Source organism: Phacochoerus africanus, chromosome 14 (assembly GCF_016906955.1).
Source record: "Phacochoerus africanus isolate WHEZ1 chromosome 14, ROS_Pafr_v1, whole genome shotgun sequence".
Lineage (NCBI taxonomy): Eukaryota > Metazoa > Chordata > Mammalia > Artiodactyla > Suidae > Phacochoerus > Phacochoerus africanus.
This window is the reverse complement of record NC_062557.1, coordinates 37,847,249-37,867,115: the sequence shown is the minus strand read 5'-3', so window position 1 is coordinate 37,867,115 and position 19,867 is coordinate 37,847,249. Positions and strand designations below refer to the sequence as shown.

The 19,867-nt window shown below is 39.7% G+C and overlaps 1 protein-coding gene across 9 annotated transcripts in view; it reads right to left on the bottom strand.

Annotated features, from left to right (window-relative positions):
• Positions 1-2,201: 2,201 nt before the first annotated feature.
• The window catches only part of GGNBP2 (gametogenetin binding protein 2), a 35,334-nt gene continuing 17,668 nt past the window's right edge, over positions 2,202-19,867 (bottom strand). For 2 of the 9 annotated variants that reach the window (XM_047757083.1, XM_047757086.1), the window contains 10 exons: positions 18,504-18,629; positions 18,299-18,412; positions 12,648-12,857; positions 10,574-10,748; positions 8,959-9,153; positions 6,219-6,366; positions 5,006-5,131; positions 4,759-4,907; positions 3,896-4,144; positions 2,202-2,852 (listed from right to left, as the gene is read on the bottom strand). In XM_047757083.1, the coding sequence (XP_047613039.1) occupies positions 2,649-2,852; positions 3,896-4,144; positions 4,759-4,907; positions 5,006-5,131; positions 6,219-6,366; positions 8,959-9,153; positions 10,574-10,748; positions 12,648-12,857; positions 18,299-18,412; positions 18,504-18,629 (1,696 nt within the window). In that variant the 3' untranslated portion in view covers positions 2,202-2,648. The other 7 variants (XM_047757089.1, XM_047757088.1, XM_047757085.1 and 4 more) reach the window with 6 other exon arrangements.

Here is a 19,867-nt window from a genome sequence, read left to right as displayed (position 1 = left end):
CGCGCGGGCGCAGCCCCGCCTCTTCCTGCCCCGCCCCTTCCAGGAAACCGCTTCCCGCAGGCGGGGCGGGGCCTGGCCTGTGGGGCGTGGAAATTTGCAGTCCGGCTAGTCTGGTGACCTCTCTCATCCTTTGCGGGAGGGTGATGAGGTTTACCGAGGATTGGCACCAGACCCTAGAACGCACGTACTCTCGCTTCCTGCTCTGTTTTCCCAGTTCCTGACCTCTAAAACCAAGAAGAGAAATTAAGGGCAAATAAAGTGACTCCAACACCCACCTAAACCAGCCGGTGTCTAATGGGAAGGATTTAGCCCAGAAAAGGCTGTATCTCACCTATCAATGCTGAGTGACCTTGGGAGAGACTTCCAACCCTATCTGATCCCTCGGCCCTTACTAAACAAGGAAAACTTGCTTAAAAATGCAAACACAATGGATTAGCAATGAGATCCTGCTGTGTAGCACTGGGAACTATGTCTAGTCACTTATGAGGGAGTATGATAATGTGCGAAAATAGAATGTATACATGTATGTGTAACTGGGTCACCATGCTGTACAGTAGAAAAAAAAATTATATTGGGGAGATAACTAAAAAATAATAAAATGAAAAAAAAAAAAAAGCAAACACCCCCAAGTACACATGTACTGAGGGAACTGTATCCCTAAGAGCCCAGTCTCCAACTTCCCTAAGCCCTCCCACTCCCAGTGGAGCAAATACATCTCCATGTGTAGCAAAGATTAAAGCAATAGCTAACATTTATTCAGAGCTTACTGTGTGACTTAAATATAATATATAAATATATATATAATATTATAAATATATAATATAAATATTTTAAGCACTTTAAATATATTAATATGCACAAAACCACATGAAATAGTACCTATTAACCTCTTCATTTTGCAAAATAACGACCAAGTCAGAGTTGAAACCTAGCTTGGACAGCAACCAGACCAGTATCAGGCCAGGGGGTGTGCTTCTAAACTGCCTTTTGTCTCTTAAGTTGTTGGTTCTGTTCAAAGTAGAACTGCTAAGGATATTCCATCAAAGCACTGAAAACTGCCTCCCTTCTGCATTCTTCATATAGCCATCCTTCCAAAGAGAAAACTTCTCTGCTGAATAAGCAGTCATCGTGGCTGGTTTATTCATTCAACAAGCACTCCTGTGTTTGGTTGTAAGCACAAAGATCGAAGCAAAACAAAACCAACCCTTGCTGAATTTAGGGATCTCAAGAGAAAACCTAACTGCAACAGAACGTGGAGAGGGGATCGGGCTCAGAGCCAAGGGTGGTGGGAGACCCTTGCTCATTTTCTATGGATTTCAGGATGGAAGCAAACAAGGGTCAGAAAGGAATGACTCATTTTATCTCTGCCTCAATCCCTATACATTTTGATTTGAGCAGACAACTCAGGAGGTGGATCCAAAAAAATGCCACTGACTACAAAAATTAAATCTCACTAAGCTTCTGACCACATGAAATCTGATTAAGTGGTACAAAGTCCATAAAATTCATTCCATCCCCACTGCACAGAGCTATCAACTGTCCTGCGGCTTGTTTGCTGCCCACCAAGTATTATCAACACACAGACATAAAGCTCTAACTTAAGCACATGTGTTTACTGAACTACTGACTCAACCTTTTAAATGGCAGCCAAATGCTACTCCTAAGGGACTCTCTCCTTCAGTACTTGGACAGCTTGTGAAAGCAGTAAACTGTAACGCTAGAGTGACTTTATTGTTGGAAACGAGATAAGGAACAGGCACTTACACGGCCCACAGTGTGGTGAGCTCTCAGTGCAGCCTTCTGCTCCCAGTTCTCTACACCTGAGTAATTACTTATCAGGGAATCCTTGACTCTGCCAAGTTTTATTTTCATTCTTCTAGTTCAATATGAACCTCTGAATTTAAGGTGCTTTGTGTTAAGTATCAGGGAACTTTTAATAATAGCAATTATAAGTCTCATGAGGAAGTAAGATGCTAGCCAGGATTTAAAGGTATTGCAGCAAATTTTTTCTTTCAAACACCTGGAAACTGCTTCTCTTGGTTGTCAACTCTGATTAAGGGAAGAATTTTGTCTTCAATAAGCTGTACCTCTCTCTCTTCATTGGCTCTTCACCCTCTCTAACACTGACATTGGCCAGCACCAGGACCACAGGTGGCAAATTAAAATACTGCCACACATTAAGCAGAAACATGTACACCAAATTTTACTATGCATATTAATAAATATTCTTTATTTTAAATTTTGCACATTGCGCTTTAACATTACATCCAAACATTTCGCAAGTGGATGTCTACTTTGTAAAACCATATATTCAGCTCATTGTCATTTCTGTACAGAAGTATAAGTACAACATTACTTTTTGCCACTAAGTTGCTTTTTAGCAAGTCTCACAGGAAGAGAAACATTTAATGAAAAGAGATGGCTTAAATCATACGGCAGGCCTGCGCAGCCACACAACTAAAGACACAAGCCTGAAGAAAGAACAAACTAATGAGGTTACCTCCACCGTCTCCCCAAACAAGAAAGAATCACATTGATTTAAGATAAAATTTTGCCATAAGTCACTAAATTAAGAGTTTTTTTTTTGAAAGAGAAGGCGCAGTAGTCATCTTGAGTGTTTCATTGAAAGACAGAGCTATTTTATTTATTTAATTTGCTCCAGCCGTTGTCAACCAGCCACTACAAATGGGCCTCTTGTGATCATTTAAGCGGCAGTATTTATTAAATTTCTCCTTCAGATGCTGTCGGTATTGTTCTCTATTGCTGTAGAAAGACTGGTTATTAGCCATAAATGACTGTATTTCATCTTGTGAGATAAAGATTTCCTCATCTGAAGTACATTCAGACTCATCCTGCAAATTAAAGCAGTGGTTAAGACTATGACAAATTAAGAATGCAAAACGCTGTGCTGATGGAGGACAGCCAGAAATTAGTCTACCTTTTAGTTTCAATTCAGTCATATCAAGTCTTTAACTGGGATGTTTAAAGGATAAGTATAATGGCATTCTGTCTCAGAAAGTACTAAGTTAAGAATAAAATGCAACTCAACTTGCATTTGTCCTAGAAGCATACAAGCAGACTGCCAACACACCTTAGCCTTAAAAAGTGAGAGATGGTTACAACTAGCTACTACATTTTAAATGACCAGACTTATCTCTGGCTGGTTCTATGTTGAAACTCTCATCTCTACAAATTAGGTTAAAAAAACAAAAAACAAATTAAGTAAAATATAATTTTTTTAACTTGTCAAGTAAGTCACACAGTACAACCAGTAAACTTTACAACCATACAAAAAAAAAAACTAGTATTCTAAGGATTTGGCTCCCTAGGTATCCTGTAATGACTCCTGAAAAGAAACTACCCTTCTACTTCCTTGCTCCTCCTCCAAGTCCCACATAAACTACACACTGAGGGCCTTGGAATCAGGTATAATTCATCTAAAGTATGAAGATTTAGAGCCGAGTATAAAAGATTTTCCAAGTTCAGTTATGCTTTTATCCTACAAGACACCTAAAGGAAGTAACCTGGCAAGTGGGCTCTAGTTCAGATTCTATATTCTTTCCTGGTCTGAAAGGGTGGCTACCATAAATTACCATTTTGAAAGGCAATTTGCTCAGGATAACCCTCGTCAAGGAGTCAGACTCTTGGACATAATGCTAACTCTATCCCCTTCCCTCAATCTGTCTCTTCTACCTTTGAGACAAAGGAGGACAAGGAAATGTGCTCCAGAGCAGTTACACAAACCGTAAGTGGAAGAACAGCAATGAAGTCACCAAGAACTAATGAATTACTATTAATTTCTTAAAAGCCTCCTCCCATCCCCAACTTCGTCCCCTCCCACATCTACCCTGTGAGCAATCAGTTATCCACAAAAATGTATTCATGGCTTACTTACAAGGAGTTCAACTAAGCTCTTGGCACCTTTTCCAGAATCAGGACCAAACGACGTTTCTGTAGGTTCTGCAAACTGTGGTACGTTTTTCCTATGCTCAAACCAAGGGAGTGGCTGCCCACCCTTTTCAGAACTGCAACAGCTTTCAGGATGTGCATCTTTGGTCTTGTCGCGGTGAAACACTGTGTGCATGGTATTTCCTGAGGTCTCTCGATTACCTGGATCTGTAATACAGCCTCCAAGCTTTTGGATCTGAAATCACAACAAAAGGATTTCACAGTAAAAAGGCAAGAAATAATAGTGATTACTATTGTATACAGGAAAAAAAAAAAAAAATGCCCTGACAGTGTGTTAGGGAATACTGTGTGTTAAGGAATACAGTGTGTTAGGAATACTGAATGAGAGCAACAGCAGGCAGATACGAGGCACTTACTGCACACCAAACACCATGCTAATACATCAATATAATCTCACTTCATCTTCACAGAACCTAATCTGATAGGGACTATTATCTCCATTTTACAGATGGAAAAGCAGATCAAGCAAACTGCTCAGATTAAGATTACACAGCTTACAGAGTTCCCGATCGTGGCTCAGTGGTTAACGAATATGACTAGGAATGATGAGGTTGCGGGTTTGATCCCTGGCCTTGCTCAGTAGGTCAGCAATCGGGCCTTGCCATGAGCTGTGGTGTAGGTCAAAGACATGGCTCGGATCCCCTGTGGCTGTGGCTGTGGCATAGGCCGGCAGCTGTAGCTCTGATTTGACCTCCATATGCCTTAGGTGTGGCCCTAAAAGAGCAAAAAAATAAATAATTAAATAAATAAATAAATAAATAAATAGAAATTCCAAGTTGTGAGACTTACATGTTCATCACATTTCAACATCTTGCTTTTCTTTTTCTTCTTTTTATTTTTTCCTTTGGTGTTGTTCTCTTCAGAATTTGCCCAACATTCAACACAACTATCGCCATCATCCTCTTTGTCTTCACAGTGATGAACACAGGAATCATCACCTGAAGAAATCAATAATCTCTTATTTATGTGCTTAAAGAAGCCATGTAGCAGAAATAATTGCTACATTATTTGAATTGCAAGTTCAACCTGAACCTACCATGTTCGTCATGATTACAAATGCCTTCAGTGCAGGCAACATCCGAACCCTCTCGAGAACCTGTTTCACTCCCTTCCATGCTAGATGAATAGCCACAATCACTACCATTACAGTGTGGAGATAAGCCTAAGAATAAATCGAGTGAGAGTTACAATTAACATGCGAATAAATATATTAAGACAAAGAATGAACCAACTGGTGACCACAAAAAAAAATTTCAAAATTGATGGTCTACTTACTGAAAGTAACAAGAATATTAAATAACAAAAAATTTTATTATGGTTTTACAGTTTTTTATTTTGTTATTATTTAACAAATCAAACACCATATAGAACAAGGAAATACTAAGTGTCTGACTAAATTATATGATATTCTTGGGGCTATAAAGTAGTTTCTAAATTCTAGGTTACAGCATCTCTAAAAGCTCTTATAGGAGGAGTTCCTGTTGTGGCTAGGCGGCAATGAACCTGACTAGTATCCATGAGGATGCGGGTTCGATCCCTGGCCTCGCTCAGTGGATTAAGGATCCAGCGTTGCCATGAGCTGCACAGTAAGTCGCAGATTCGGCTCAGATCTGGTGTTGCTGTGGCTGTGGCGTCGACCGGCAGCTGCAGCTCAAATTGGATCCCTAACCTAGGAACTTTCATATGCCATAGGTGCAGCCCTAAAAAGAAAAGTAAATAAATAATACATAAATAAATGCTTATTTGTTTTTGTCTTTTTAGGGCCACACTTGTGGCATATGGAGGTTCCCAGGCTAGGGGTCAAATCAGAGCTGTAGCCACTGGCCTGTGCCACAGCCACAGCAACTTGGGATCTGAGCCGTATCTGCAACCTGCACCACAGCTCACAGCAATGCTGGATCCTTAACCCACTGAGTGAGGCCAGGAATCAAATCTGCATCCTCATGGACGCTAGTCAGATTCATTTCCACTGAGCCACGACAGGAACTCCCAAAGCACTTGTATTTAAAATAAAGAAAAGAGTTCTCATTGTGGCACAATGAGATTGACAGTACCTCTACATGCCAGGTTCAATCCCTAGCCTGGCACAGTGGGTTAAAAAGATCCAGCATTGCCACAGTGGCGGGATAGGTCACAACTGCGGTTTGGATCTCATCCCTGGCCTGGAAACTCCATATACTGTGGGCAGCCAAAAAATTTTAAAAAAAAAGAATAAACTTGAGTTAATTTTTTTAAGACCATTTACTTACCTTTCTTTATTTTAGGGGACCCCAAGAGATTGCCACTGCTAGGACAGGTACATGATGTATTTTCATTGGTAACAATTACTTCTACACAACTATTGCCATCTTCAGTGCTGCCACAGGCTTTGCAGCTGTTTTCTATGAAGTCTGTTTCCTTTAAGGATCCAAAATTAAGAGACAGTAAAAAGCTTTACCTTCACAATGGCTGTATTTTAATTTCTTTATTAACATAATCAATTAGACAGGAGTTCTGAGGTTAAAAATGAAGAAAAAAAAAACTATTTTCATGAAAAATCACGAATTTACTTCAAGACAAAGAACCAACTAAAAGTAAGTTAAGATTTAATGTTAGGAGTTCCCGTCGTGGCGCAGTGGTTAACAAATCCGACTAGGAACCATGAGGTTGTGGGTTCGATCCCTGCCCTTGCTCAGTGGGTTAACGATCCGGCGTTGCCATGAGCTGTGGTGTAGGTTGCAGACGCGGCTTGGATCCCGCGTTGCTGTGGCTCTGGTGTAGGCCGGTGGCTGCAGCTCCGATTCGACCCCTAGCCTGGGAACCTCCATATGCCGTGGGAGCGGCCCAAGAAATGGCAAAAAGACAAAAAAAAAAAAAAAGATTTAATGTTATCGGGGACATCTAGAGTCACAGTTCTCTGAGTGTGGTCTGCTGACTCCAGGGGTTCCCTAGGTCAAAATCATCTTCAACCTAATACTGACATGTGATTTGCCTTTCTCACTGTCTTGACACTTACCAAATCAAAGGCAACCAAAGTGTGTACTAATAGTCACCATATTCTTCACTTGTCAAGCTCTCTCATCAGGAAATAAGTAAATAAATAAAAGGATATTTCACTTATGAATGTCTTTGACGAAGCAGTAAAAATATTACTTTTGTTAAATACCAACTCATGGAGAAAAGGTCTTTTTTATTATGTGTACGTTTCTTTTTTTAGGGCTGCAACCACGGCATATGGAAATTCCCAGGCTAGGGGTCAAATTGGAGCTGCAGCTGCTGGCCTACACCACAGCCACAGCAAGACCAGATCCAAGCCTCATCTGAGACCTACACTGCAGCTCGAGGCAACACTGGATCCTTAACCCACTGAGTTGGGCCAGGGATCGAACCTGCATCCTCATGGATACTAGTTGGGTTCATTAGAGCTGAGCCACAACAGGAAATCCAGAGAAGAGGTCTTTTTATTAGTCTGTGACAAATAAGAATGCTGAAAGTACTTTTGCTACATACCAATATATAATGGTTGTCTCAAGGAAATACTCATGCAACTGTTTGAATTGCAAGCTAAACTAGCTGCTTTTCCTAGAACATCAATTTCATTTGAATGAAAGAATGAGAGACAAACTGGTTATTCAGATTTGGATATTTAAAAGGCATTTTCTCATAAATGAATGAAGTCAGCCCATCTCTTTAAAGGAAGAAAATGGATAGTATTTGTCATCACTGATTAAGATGCAAACTTTCAAACTACAATCAGAATTTTGAAAACTTACATATACAAACACAATGAGGTTGAAGACCCTCAGTGCTTCTGATGAGATCAGTAATAGCTTTAACATGATTATCTGATATTCTATAATGAAATGGGAAGATCTGCATAAATCAGTGAACCATTATTTTTCGAATGAACAAAACCTCATGTTACAGAATCATGCATGAATAAAATCTATTCAAAGCACCAAGAGAGACCAATAGATTTTAACTTAAGAGTATGAAAAGGTCATTGACAAGGTGTCAGGTTCCACACTGCAACTAATCTTTTAAAAAACTACCACCTGTCAAGTTACAATGCCAAAGAATAGGTTTATATTAAAATACTCCTCCCTTTTCTACACACACACACACACACACACACATATATGTATATATATCTGTGTGAGGTCAGACTTTCTTCATCCTATCTTTAACCAAGCAACATATGCAAACAGACTGAATAGAGAACGAGATATGAGAATCTACTTCTTTTTAGGCCAAATATTAAAGAGATTTGCAACAATATAAAATAATGCCACCCTTCTCAATTTTGGGAGGAAAACAGTTATTTTTCAAATTTTTTTTTTTTTTTTTTTTTAATGGCCACACTCGTAGCCCAGGCCAGGGATTGAATCTGAGCTGCAACTGCAACTGCTGTGATGCCGGATCCTTTTACTCACTGTGCCAGGCTAGGGATGGAACCCACACCTCCGCAGTGACCCAAGCCACTGCAGTTAGATTCTTAATCCACTGAGCTACAGTGGAAACTCCTCCATTTTAATTTCTAAAGCAGTGAATACTGATAAGTATAATCCATATACATATAATCTGATTGGGTACCTTAATTTTTAAGAATGCAAAGGGGTCCTGAGATGGAAAGTTAAGAAGTACTCTAGGTAATACATGGAGTTAACTTTCCACATTTGGCCTTTAATCTAACAGAATGCTAACTAAGATCAGGTAATAAAACTATCCAACATTGTCTTTATAAAACAAAGCCATGACATTAAAGATTTTGGTTTATTCAGATTATATTAAGAAATGAAAAGCCAATATACAAGACACAGAAGCCCATACTCTGGGAAAGCATTGTAAAAACGCTAAATCTAGCAAAAAGCTATACAGCTATGAGTCAATATTAGGAAATAATGGGGGGCACAGTCTTTAAGGCATTAGCCTGCTGTGGTCCCCTTTGCCCGGCAAAGCAATAAAGCTGTCTTTTTCTCCTTTACGACCCCTCCCCGCAAAAAATACTACCTTCTCTTGGTTTACTTCCTTTTCATCTGCTGTTTGTAAGGGAGTAGGAATATCACATACACATTTATTTTTTCGTCTATTCTTCCGTTTTTGGCGCTTCTTTTCTTGCTTGAGTTCTCTTACTCGTTCCTCCTCTGAAAATTCTTCACAAAGTTGTTCCAGTCGACTAATACCCTGTACTTTTTCCACAGTCATCTATTATAAAAACAAAAGCTTAGACTGAACATAGGCCCAAACTTCCCTTTATTTTCCAGGGAAATTCTCACTTGTTAAGTTTAAATGATGACACCCACCCACCCACCCACACACACACCTGCACCCACACCCACACCCGTACCCACACCCACACAGAAACTGGTATTTCGTGCTGCAATTTTGTCAGGTAGCCCTCACAAAGAATTTTAATACCTTAAGTGATGAGTCTCAAAATCTACTCAGGAAGTGAATTTACAACTAATCCCTATGGGAAAGGTAGACTTACACATACCCATATTTCAAACTGGCAGTTAGGATATTTTGAATTTTAACAGTTTTCTGAATTTTAACATAGTAAAGCATATATTCATTCATTTCTCCATAAAATGAGAAAACTATTTAACCTGATTATATGATCCAGTTTCAGAAGACACAAACACACAAAGAGAAAAGGAATAAGAAAGCTATTCGGCAAAAACTGGCACACATCTCCTTAGACTCCCCAGAGCAGTGTTTAAAGTTCATCAGTAGGCTTCTGAAAAGGGGGTTTATAGCTTTCATACCATTCTCAATAGGGACTGGTGACCAGTTAAAAGAGTTATAACCATGCCCTAGAATACAACAAAATATTTACTAGCCAAAAAATTTATGTTCTACAGAATATAACCCCCCCAAAAAAATGTTACCAATCACAAGCATGAAACCCAATACCAGCATTATAAAGAGCCTTCAGTGTGCTTCTAAAAAGTAGCTCTACCATCATGGCATTCAGACAGCATTTACTTCACACAATTGGAAAGAAGCAGGCAAAATGGGACTCATTAAATGTTTCTAATTTTTTTTTTCTCTTTATGGCCGCACCTGTGACATATGCAAGTTCCTGGGCCAGGGGTCAAATTGGAGCTGCAGCCACTGACCTACACCACAGCCACAGCAACACCAAATCCAGGCCCCACCTGCAGCTTAATGCTGCAGCTTGTGGCAATGCCGGATCCTTAACCCAATGAGTGAAGCCAAGGATAGAACCTGCATCCTCATGGATATTAGACAGGTTCTTAACCCACTGAGCCACAACAGGAACTCCCTAAATGTTTCTAATTTTGATGCTTATTTGGGGACTGCTTTTAACTTGTCGATAGTTATATTTCACAGCAGCATCTCATTTAATAATTATCAACCTCAGTTTTCTACTCTGAGAATGTCTAAAAACCAACGCTGGCATAGTAACAGGATTAAAAAACAAAGAAAACTCTACTAACATCTAAATTTCAGTTCCCCAAAATACTCTTCTCTTGAACACCCAAAGCCAGGCCCAGTGGATCACAGCCCTTTAAGGCAAGGTAAGAACAGCAATTAACACTAAGATTCAGTCCCATAACTTTAAACGATCTTGGACATTGAAATGGCCCACTGTTCTTACCTCAAAACTCTTGCGTAAAGCATCAACACCAAGATAGAAAAGCATCTGCCATGTCTGCTCTTCTGCTCGTAGTTTTTGCCAGATTCGATGCAGTCTTTCATAAAGATGAATTCCCAAGCAGGTCAGAACTTCTTCTTGAGCTATATCTATTGTCTTAGCATGCCTTTCTCTTCTCCTATAAAGGAAAATAAATCACACATATTTCCTACTACCCTTAAACTGAAACAGTAAAAGTTGTAACATCTCTGCAAGTTCAGGTTTTTTCGATTTTTTGTTGTTGTTGTTTTTTGTTTTTTTTTGCTTTTTAGGGCCACATCTGCAGCACATGGAAGTTCCCAGGCTAGGGGTTGAATTGGAGCTGTAGCTGCTGGCCTATGTCACAGCCACAGCAACACAGGATCCAAGCCATGTCTGTGACCTATACCATGGCTCACCGCAAAGCCAGATCCTTAACCCACTGAGAGAGGCCAGGGATCAAACCCACAACCTCATGGTTCTTAACCTGCTGAGCCACAAAAGAACTCCCCAAGTTCAGGTATTAAACACAATCTGCATACCCAATAATAAACTAGTAACAAGACAGTTACACACTCAAACTCAATGTATATATAAACACATAAGCATACATGTATATAATCAGTAAGAAATACACATGCAAATATAACCCGGTCTTAACACTGTTAAAAATAAGGTAATTCAGGAACTGGCCCTAAAGAGATATTTTCTGGGGCACAGAGAAGTCATCACATATAAGTGTTTAGCTCACAGTAAGCATGACAGTTCACCTTCCAATTATAGCAAATGTCTATTTGTTTTTTGTTTCTTTTTTTGAGAGGATATGGAGAAAAGCAATACAAAGTAATTTAATTGTGGGCAAAAGTAGAAGTGTTTACAAACATTAGCGATAAAAGAGTGTTTGTATTCTAAATGCCTTGCAGAAAATAGGCACTCAAATCAGTTGATACACAAAACACAAAGGGAAATGCAGTCAATTTATTCTGTGAACAACTTTTCCTGATTTTCTTTTTACAACAAAGCCAGAGATAAAACTTTAGGTTCCTAATAATAATATATACAGTTCATGAATTACATTCAATAAAGTATTTCTTAACCCCCTGCTGCAAAGATCTCTCTTCCTATGCAAAAACCATCATTATGAACAAAATTTAAACATGGAAACACATGGATGGGGGGGGAATCTCTTCTAATCATTTTCAAATGAAAATGATAATCCATAACAATGAAAGCCCAAGAAAGCCTACCAATTTCAAGCAACAAGGAGCAGACAACTGATCACTTTCTCCATTTTTACTCAGTCAATTAAATGCATTATTTTATTTTATTTATTTATTTATTAGTCTGTCATTTATTTATTTATTTATTTATTAGTCTTTCTGTCATTTCTTGGGCTGCTCCCACAGCATATGGAGGTTCCCAGGCTAGGGGTTTAATCGGAGCTATAGCCGCCGGCCTACACCAAAGCTACAGCAACGCAGGATCCAAGCCGTGTCTGTGACATACACCACAGCTCATGGCGACGCCGGATCCTTTACCCACAGAGCAAGGCCAGGGATCGAACCTGCAACCTCATGGTTCCTAGTCGGATTCATTAACCACTGTGCCACGACGGGAACTCCTTAAATGCATTATTTTAAAGAAAGCAAAATCTTTATACAGGCACACTTTTTCTTTTGTCTTTTTGTCTTTTTAGGGCCGCATCATATGAGATTCCCAGGCCAGGGGTCGAATTGGAGCTACAGCTGCTGGCCTACGCCACAGCCACAGTCATCAGGATCCAAGCCAAGTCTGCGACCTACACCACAGCTTATGGCAATGCCAGATCCTTAACCCACTGAACGAGGCCAAGGATTGAACCCAAGTCCTCATGGGTTAACCGCTGAGCTACAACAGGAACTCCTACAGGCACACTTTGAGATATATATCTATATAGATATATATATATATAGATAGATAGATATCTATCTTATGCCCTGAGGCAGAAGGTGATGGAAATACACTTTCAGTAATAAAATGAAGCAAAGCGCTAGATAGCCCATTCTAGCAAATTACATACTCATACCCTCCTGCGAACTCTGGCTCAGCACGACCCAAAAGATGTGCAATGAAGTCTGTCTCACAGCAAACGTGTATGTGTCTCTCATGAGGACAGCACCGCAAGCCTTCATAAAGTGCAGCACAGTAGCCCTTCTCTTTGCTGCAATCAAGTTCACCAATAAGGATATTGTATGCTCGGAGGACTTTATTCTTGCAATCGGTGCAAAACCTGTTGAAAAGAAAAATCTCCAAATAAAGAACTGGCTGTGTAATTATTTCATGAAGCGTGTAACAGTGTACTAGACAATGATCCTCCCCTCCCATACAGAGCATTAAGAAAAGCCTCCATACACACATTGAAAACATACACATATATAAATACACATTTAGGGATTACATGAGTATAGCCAGATCTCCATTTCCAAATGATTTTTAAACCAGAGAAATACATGGGCCTAAAAGAATGAGGCGGACAAATTCCCGTTAGTTCACAAAATACATGCCCAGAAAACATTAGTTGCCAAAGACTAGCGTATCTCCACTTCAAGAGCTTTTTGCACAGGTCAGAAATAAAACAACAAAGGCTACCAATCAATGATTTTAGGATTCCTCTCCTTTCAGTCTCTGAAAACAGTATCTTCAGCCAGTAAACTCTGATTTGAATTTTTACATTTTAATATAGCACTAGCTAGAGTATGGGGAGTGGGGGTGAGGGGGAGGGGCAAGAAGAACAGGAAAGTGGTACATGTATTTTTAGTTTACTGGTAATTTTCAAGATGTTGAATTCTCCCCCCCTCCCAAAAAAAAAGCATGTTTGTCAACATACAGTCATAACACAGACAACATGTATGTAGAAATGTGGTTTAAACTTAAGTGTATATAATGTGATAAAACTGTAGAAGACTGCAAATGTAGAAAGACGACAAAGTTTTCTTTTAGAAAACCGACATTATTCAATCAGAAAAGAAAAAAGAAAAGAGCCTGGTTTCCTTTTTTCTTTTTCCTGCAGTTTCAGCACACAGAAGTTCCTGGGTCAGGGATCAAAACCTTGCTACACTTGCAACCCAAGCCACAGCAGTGACAACACGAGATCCTTAACCCACTGAGCCACCAGGGAATTCTGAGTCTGGTTTCTTTATTATTGAACGCAAGAAGAACTCGGGCTGGTGAAAAAGCCAGGTTTACAATATTAATGACTGGCTCTTTGAGATCAGGTGTGATGGGATGAAGAAAGTTTGCTCTTTGATTTATATTCATCTCCCTAGGTGAGCTCATCTATTCCCACAGCTTCGGTCAACACGCCTGACTCTCAACTCTATAGCTCAGCTCAAAACCTGTCCTTGCCTCAGAGCCAAAACCATACTGAAAAATAAGGGACAGCACAACATCCAACAGGCAACACATTCAATTCACTGGCCAAAACCAAATGACCCTTCCTATGTTCCTCCACTCACAGTCACCCAGGATGGAACCTCAGTTAATTCCAACTCTTCGCTAGGTCCTGCTTTTAGGGGTGAGGCCAAATGGCATCAATTCTTTCTTATATCTCTTGAAAGACCCTTCTTTTTAATTCCCTCTGACCTTTTTAAGTTGCCTAGACACATTTTTTTTTCTTTTTATGGAGGTACCTGCGGCATTTGGAAGTTTCCGGGCCAGGGGTTGAACTGGAGCTGCAGCTGTCAGCCTACACCACAGCCACAGCAATGCCTGATCCAAGCCATATCTATACTGCAGCCTGTGACAATGCTGGATCCTTAACCCAATGAACGAGGCCAGGGATCAAACCCACATCCTCACAGACACCATGTCGGGTTCTTAACCCACTAAGCCACAATGGGAACCACCCCTCAAAAAAATTTTCTAAAACAAATCTCATTACCTCACTCTCAGCTTAAACCTCCTCACTGTCTACAAATAAAATCCAAGCTCATCAAGGTGTTCAGTGACTTCTCTTCTCAACCTACTATTGCCAATCGTATTTCCCACGACTCGCCTCTCCCGTCACGGTCCCTCCACTCTACCCTGCATCTGTATACGGACCACAGAGACAATGGACTTTTTTTTAAATGGAAGTACAGTTGATGCACAATGTTGTGTTAGTTTCTGGTGTACAGCAAAGTGATTCAGTTATACATATATGTGTACACAGACTTATTATTATTCATATTCGTTTCCACTATGGTTTATTGCAAGATGCTGAATACAGTCCCCTGTGCTACACAGTAGGACCTTGTTTATATTTTACATATAATAGTTTAAATCTGCTAATTTCAAACTCCTAGTTTATCCCTCCCTCACTTCCTTTCCCCTTTGGTGCTCATAAATCTGTTCTCTATGTCTATGAGTCTGTTTCTGCTTGTAAATAAGTTCATATGCATTATATTTAATTTTATTTTTTTGTCTTTTCACCCGTGGCATATGGAGGTTCCCAGGCTAGGGGTCAAATCCAAGCTGTAGCCGATGGCCTACACCACAACCACAGCAAAGCGGGATCCAAGTTGCATCTTCGACCTACACCACAGATCACGGCAATGCTGGATCCTTAACCCACTGAGCAAGGGCAGGGATGGAACCTGCATCCTCCTGGAGCTAGCTGGGTTCGCTAACTGCTGAAGCACGACAGGGACTCCCATATGCAACATATTTTAGATTTTACATAGACGTGATCTAACATGGTATTTGTTTTTCTGATTTACTTCACCTACTATGACAATCTCTAGGTCCATGTTGCTGCAGTTGGCATTATTTCATTCTTTTTTATGGCTCAGTAGTATTTCAGTGTGTGGTGTGTATGTGTATGTGTGTGTGTGTGTGTGTGTGTGTGTGTGTACACATACTACATCTTACCTATTCATCTACTGATAGACATTTAGGTTGCTTCCATGTACAATGGACTACTCTGAATATAGTTCACATATCCTTATTTTAAAAAGTCTTTTTTGGAGCTTCCGTCATGGCGCAGAGGAAATGAATCCAACTAGGAACCATGAGGTTGCGGATTCGATCCCTGGCCTCGCTCAGTGGGTTAAGGATCCATCGTTGTCATGAGCTGTGGTGTAGGTTGCAGACTTGGCTCGGATCTTGCGTTGCTGTGGCTGTGGTGTAGGCTGGCAGCTGTAGCTCTAATCTGACTCCTAGTCTTGGACCCCTCCATATGCTGTGGGTGTAGCCCTAAAAAGACAAAAACAAAAACACAGATACACACAAAAATTAATTCAAAATGGCTTAAAGACCTAAACATTATCTCTGAAACCATGAAACCCCTAGAAGAAAACATGACAATGGAATTTCTTGGGTATGGCATCAAAAGCACAGGGGACAAAAGAAAAAACAGACAAATGAGACAATCAAACTTAAAAACTTCTCTGTAGCACAGGAAACAATCAACAGAATGAAGCACAACCTACGGAATGGAGAAAATATTTATAAACCACATACTGAATAAGAGATTAATGTCCAAAATAAACAAAGAACTCTTACAACTCAATAACAAAGAAAAAAAAACTTCATTAAAAAATGGACAAAGGGAGTTCCCGTTGTGGCTCAGTGGTTAACGAATCCAACTAGGAACCATGAGGTTGTGGGTTCGATCCCTGGCCTTGCTCAGTGGGTTAAGGATCTGGCGTTGCGGTGAGCTGTGGTGTAGGTTGCAGGCACGGCTCAGATTCTGCGTTGCTGTGGCTCTGGTGTAGGCCGGCAGCTGTAGCTCCAATTAGACCCCTAGCCTGGGAACCTCCATACGCTGCAGGTGTGGCCCTAGAAAAGGCAAAAAGACAAAAAAAAAAAAATCCTCACAACAGATTTAATCTTAAAACAAATCCTATAAGATTACTGTTACCATTATTTTTATCCTAAAGAAAAACACTGAGGTACAGAAAAGGAATTTATACAAAGTTATAATCAGTAGAACCCAAATTTGATGCGATCTCCCTAATTATTCTCTTAAATGTACTTCTCCCCCACCCTTAATGTATTTATAAAATGGACTCCATCTTTCTTTTTTTATTTACTTTTTTTTTTTTTTTTGCTTTTTTAGGGCCACACCCAAGGCATACGGAGGTTCCCGGGTTAGGGGGTCAAATCGGGGCTGTAGCTGCCAGCCTATGCCACAGCCAGAGCAATGTAGGATCCGAGCCGTGTCTGTAACCTACACCACAGCTCAGAACAACACCAGATCCTTAACCCACTGAGCCAGGTCAGAGACTGAACCTGCCTCCTCATGGATGCTAGTCAGATTCGTTAACCACTGAGCCATGACAGGAACTCCCACCTTTTTTTTTTTTTTTGTCTTTTTGCCATTTCTTGGGCCGCTCCCGTGGCATATGGAGGTTCCCAGGCTAGGGGTCCAATCGGAGCCGTAGCTGCCAGCCTACGCCAGAGCCACAGCAACGCGGGATCCGAGCCACCTCTGCGACCTACACCACAGCTCATGGCAACGCCGGATTGTTAACCCACTGAACAAGAGTAGGGATCGAACCCACAACCTCATGGTTCCTAGTTGGATTCGTTAACCACTGCGCCACGATGGGAACTCCCCCACCTTTCTTATAAATATAAAATATTGCCTCCCAACACAGGAAATAGCTACAACCAACAAAGGAAATTCCAAAACATTAGTTCTAAATTACTAATAATTTATCACCCTCAAAAAAACTATCTTTTGGATGAACCTACTCAAACAGAACACAAGGATCAGTTTGTATTTAAAGAGAAAGGAATCTATGACGGGCCTATACGTTTGCATGTTTTACGTTTATAACCCCCTTTCCAAACTCCATATAATTGAAACATTCTCTGCTCTCTTGAATATCATCAACCAAAAGGCAAAAAACAAGCAAGTTTTTAATTGAAAAAAGAAAAATGCTTAATAAACTTAGTATGTAGGTTATTAGCTCACCGCCATCAATACACACCAATCTTGATAACACCAGTTTTAATCATTTAAGTATGTCTTCTAGAAGTGTTCCCAAAATAACTGTGTGTATCTGTCCCCAAATCAAAGAACACACAACCACAAACCCAACATGTGACAAATTTATAGTAAAACAGTACAACTCCCCCCCAAGAATGCCATCTCTAGATGGCTCCCTTACCAGTTTCCTTTCCTACTGCACTCTCCCTCCCTACGAATTTCCAAATGTTAATGACACTTAGAAAATTCCTTTGTAAAGTAGTATTCTAAAAAGAAAAATCTGAAGTTACTTTTATAGTACATGAAGCACATGAATTCCAACTCTATTTTTAGGTCTTGACAAATAACTAAAGAAAAAATAATTCAAAATATTACTATATTATAAAAGCTGCTAATTTATCTTTAGTTTTGAAAATGACATCATGTAACACTTGTCATAAAAACAAGGAGTGCTAGAATTTCCAAAGGGATTAAGCACACTTTACTTGATTCACAATTATTCTGTGTTTCTTGAAAGGCTGGCCTGGCACCAACAGGTAAAGATTACAAAAAAGGCAATGCTGGTCCAACACCACAAGGTCAACACTGAGAGCCAGCCCATGAAGGAACTGCCTATCCTAACATTAAGCTCCGCCTAGTGCTGGGTATTAACGGGAAGGCTGGAGTCCCATTACATAAAGAAGGTCAGGGACAGGTCAGTCTCGATGACTGACAGCTAAGGCACCTTCCAACGATACCATGAAGCCCTTTAGACTTACCTGTGTTTTCGCAGATAGGTTTCTAGTGTTTCTAAAAGACAACTAGAGTCAATTAAAACGACTTCATCCCTGCATTCTTGGGACATTAGTTCCCATACGTCCATCCAACAACCTCTGCAGAAAGAAACAAATCTTAGTGAGGAGAAGGAATACGTAAGGGTAAAACATTTTTTAAAAGGCTGAATAAAGGATTGCTTGATTTTACCTGGCCGTTCCCTGGAAAGGTCCATAATGGAAAATGATCCTACACTTGCTGTCCTTCCTGTGGTCTTCACTACTTCTCTTATCTGTACTTAACTTCTCTGAACTGACACTGCTACTGCTCCCTTCACTGTAGTACAGTATAGTACAAAGCTTAGTAACACTGGGATAAGCTGAAGGAATAATTTCTATACTCTAAGTTAAAATCATAAACTCTTTAATACATTAAGATATTAGGGTAAGTTTGCAAATTTTTATATAATTACATATTCACTTTAATCACATTAAAATATTATTTAAACAGGTGCTCATATTTTTAAACAAAATTTCTGCTCAACTATTAAGTCTATCTGATATAATTGAACAACATTTACATTTATCAAGATAGCAAGTGGTTGATATAATAAGCATTTGATGAGTAAATCTACTTGGAATGTTTTAGTCAAAAGGGCTAAGAAATTATAAAACATTTTCACCCATAAACATGGATCAATCTTCCACAAGCTGAAAATTCTAACAAGTTTTAATCTACTTAAAGTGATTTTATAGCTAGCCCATAGCAACCAAATTCTTATCCACCTTCGAATTTACAAGTAGCTGGGAAAGTCACAGATTAATCTAATTATAGTAAATAAATTTTTACATTTGCTAAAATAAGATAAACACTTTATATAACCTAAATTAGTAGTAAGTACTATACAAATAAGTTTTTAAAAACTTACTAAAAACTTCCCAGACTCTCCCTCCCCCACAGGTTTCAATGAGGCGCTGGTCATGCATTTTGCTTTGCTGCAGATGTGCATTCCAAGAGAAATGTGTTTCTATATTCCATTCAATGATAGTCTTCTTGATTTTTCATGATTCTGAACAACTGGCTCCTGCCTGTTCTTCTGCAGGTCTCACTATAGTCCTAGAAATTCATTACCTTGGATGCTTGAGATGGAAAAACTTCTGAATCTTTACTTAACCTACACATAGCTAAACAGGTACTTCTCAACCCTCTGCCCACCACGCAAGGTCATATATACAATTCAGCTCCCTACTTCCTTCTCACAAGGGCTCAGGCCAAGGGTCAATGCTCCTTATTTTCAGAGAAAAACCCCAACTCCTTCTCTGCCTTTACATCCTTCTACTCTCAACTTCCCTATTTGTGACTTTCTAATTATGCTTGAGTGACCCATAATCAAAATATGAATAACTCTGAAACGCAAGTTCTCATTATTGAGGAAAAGGTTCATGAAATCAGAACTGGGGAATGACGATTATACCATCAAAATGTGAAAGAATTATTCTAAAAAAAAAAAAGCTTTTAAAAATTCTACAGCTCAAATCAAGATTTTATCCATAAAATCTTCAGACCAAATGTCT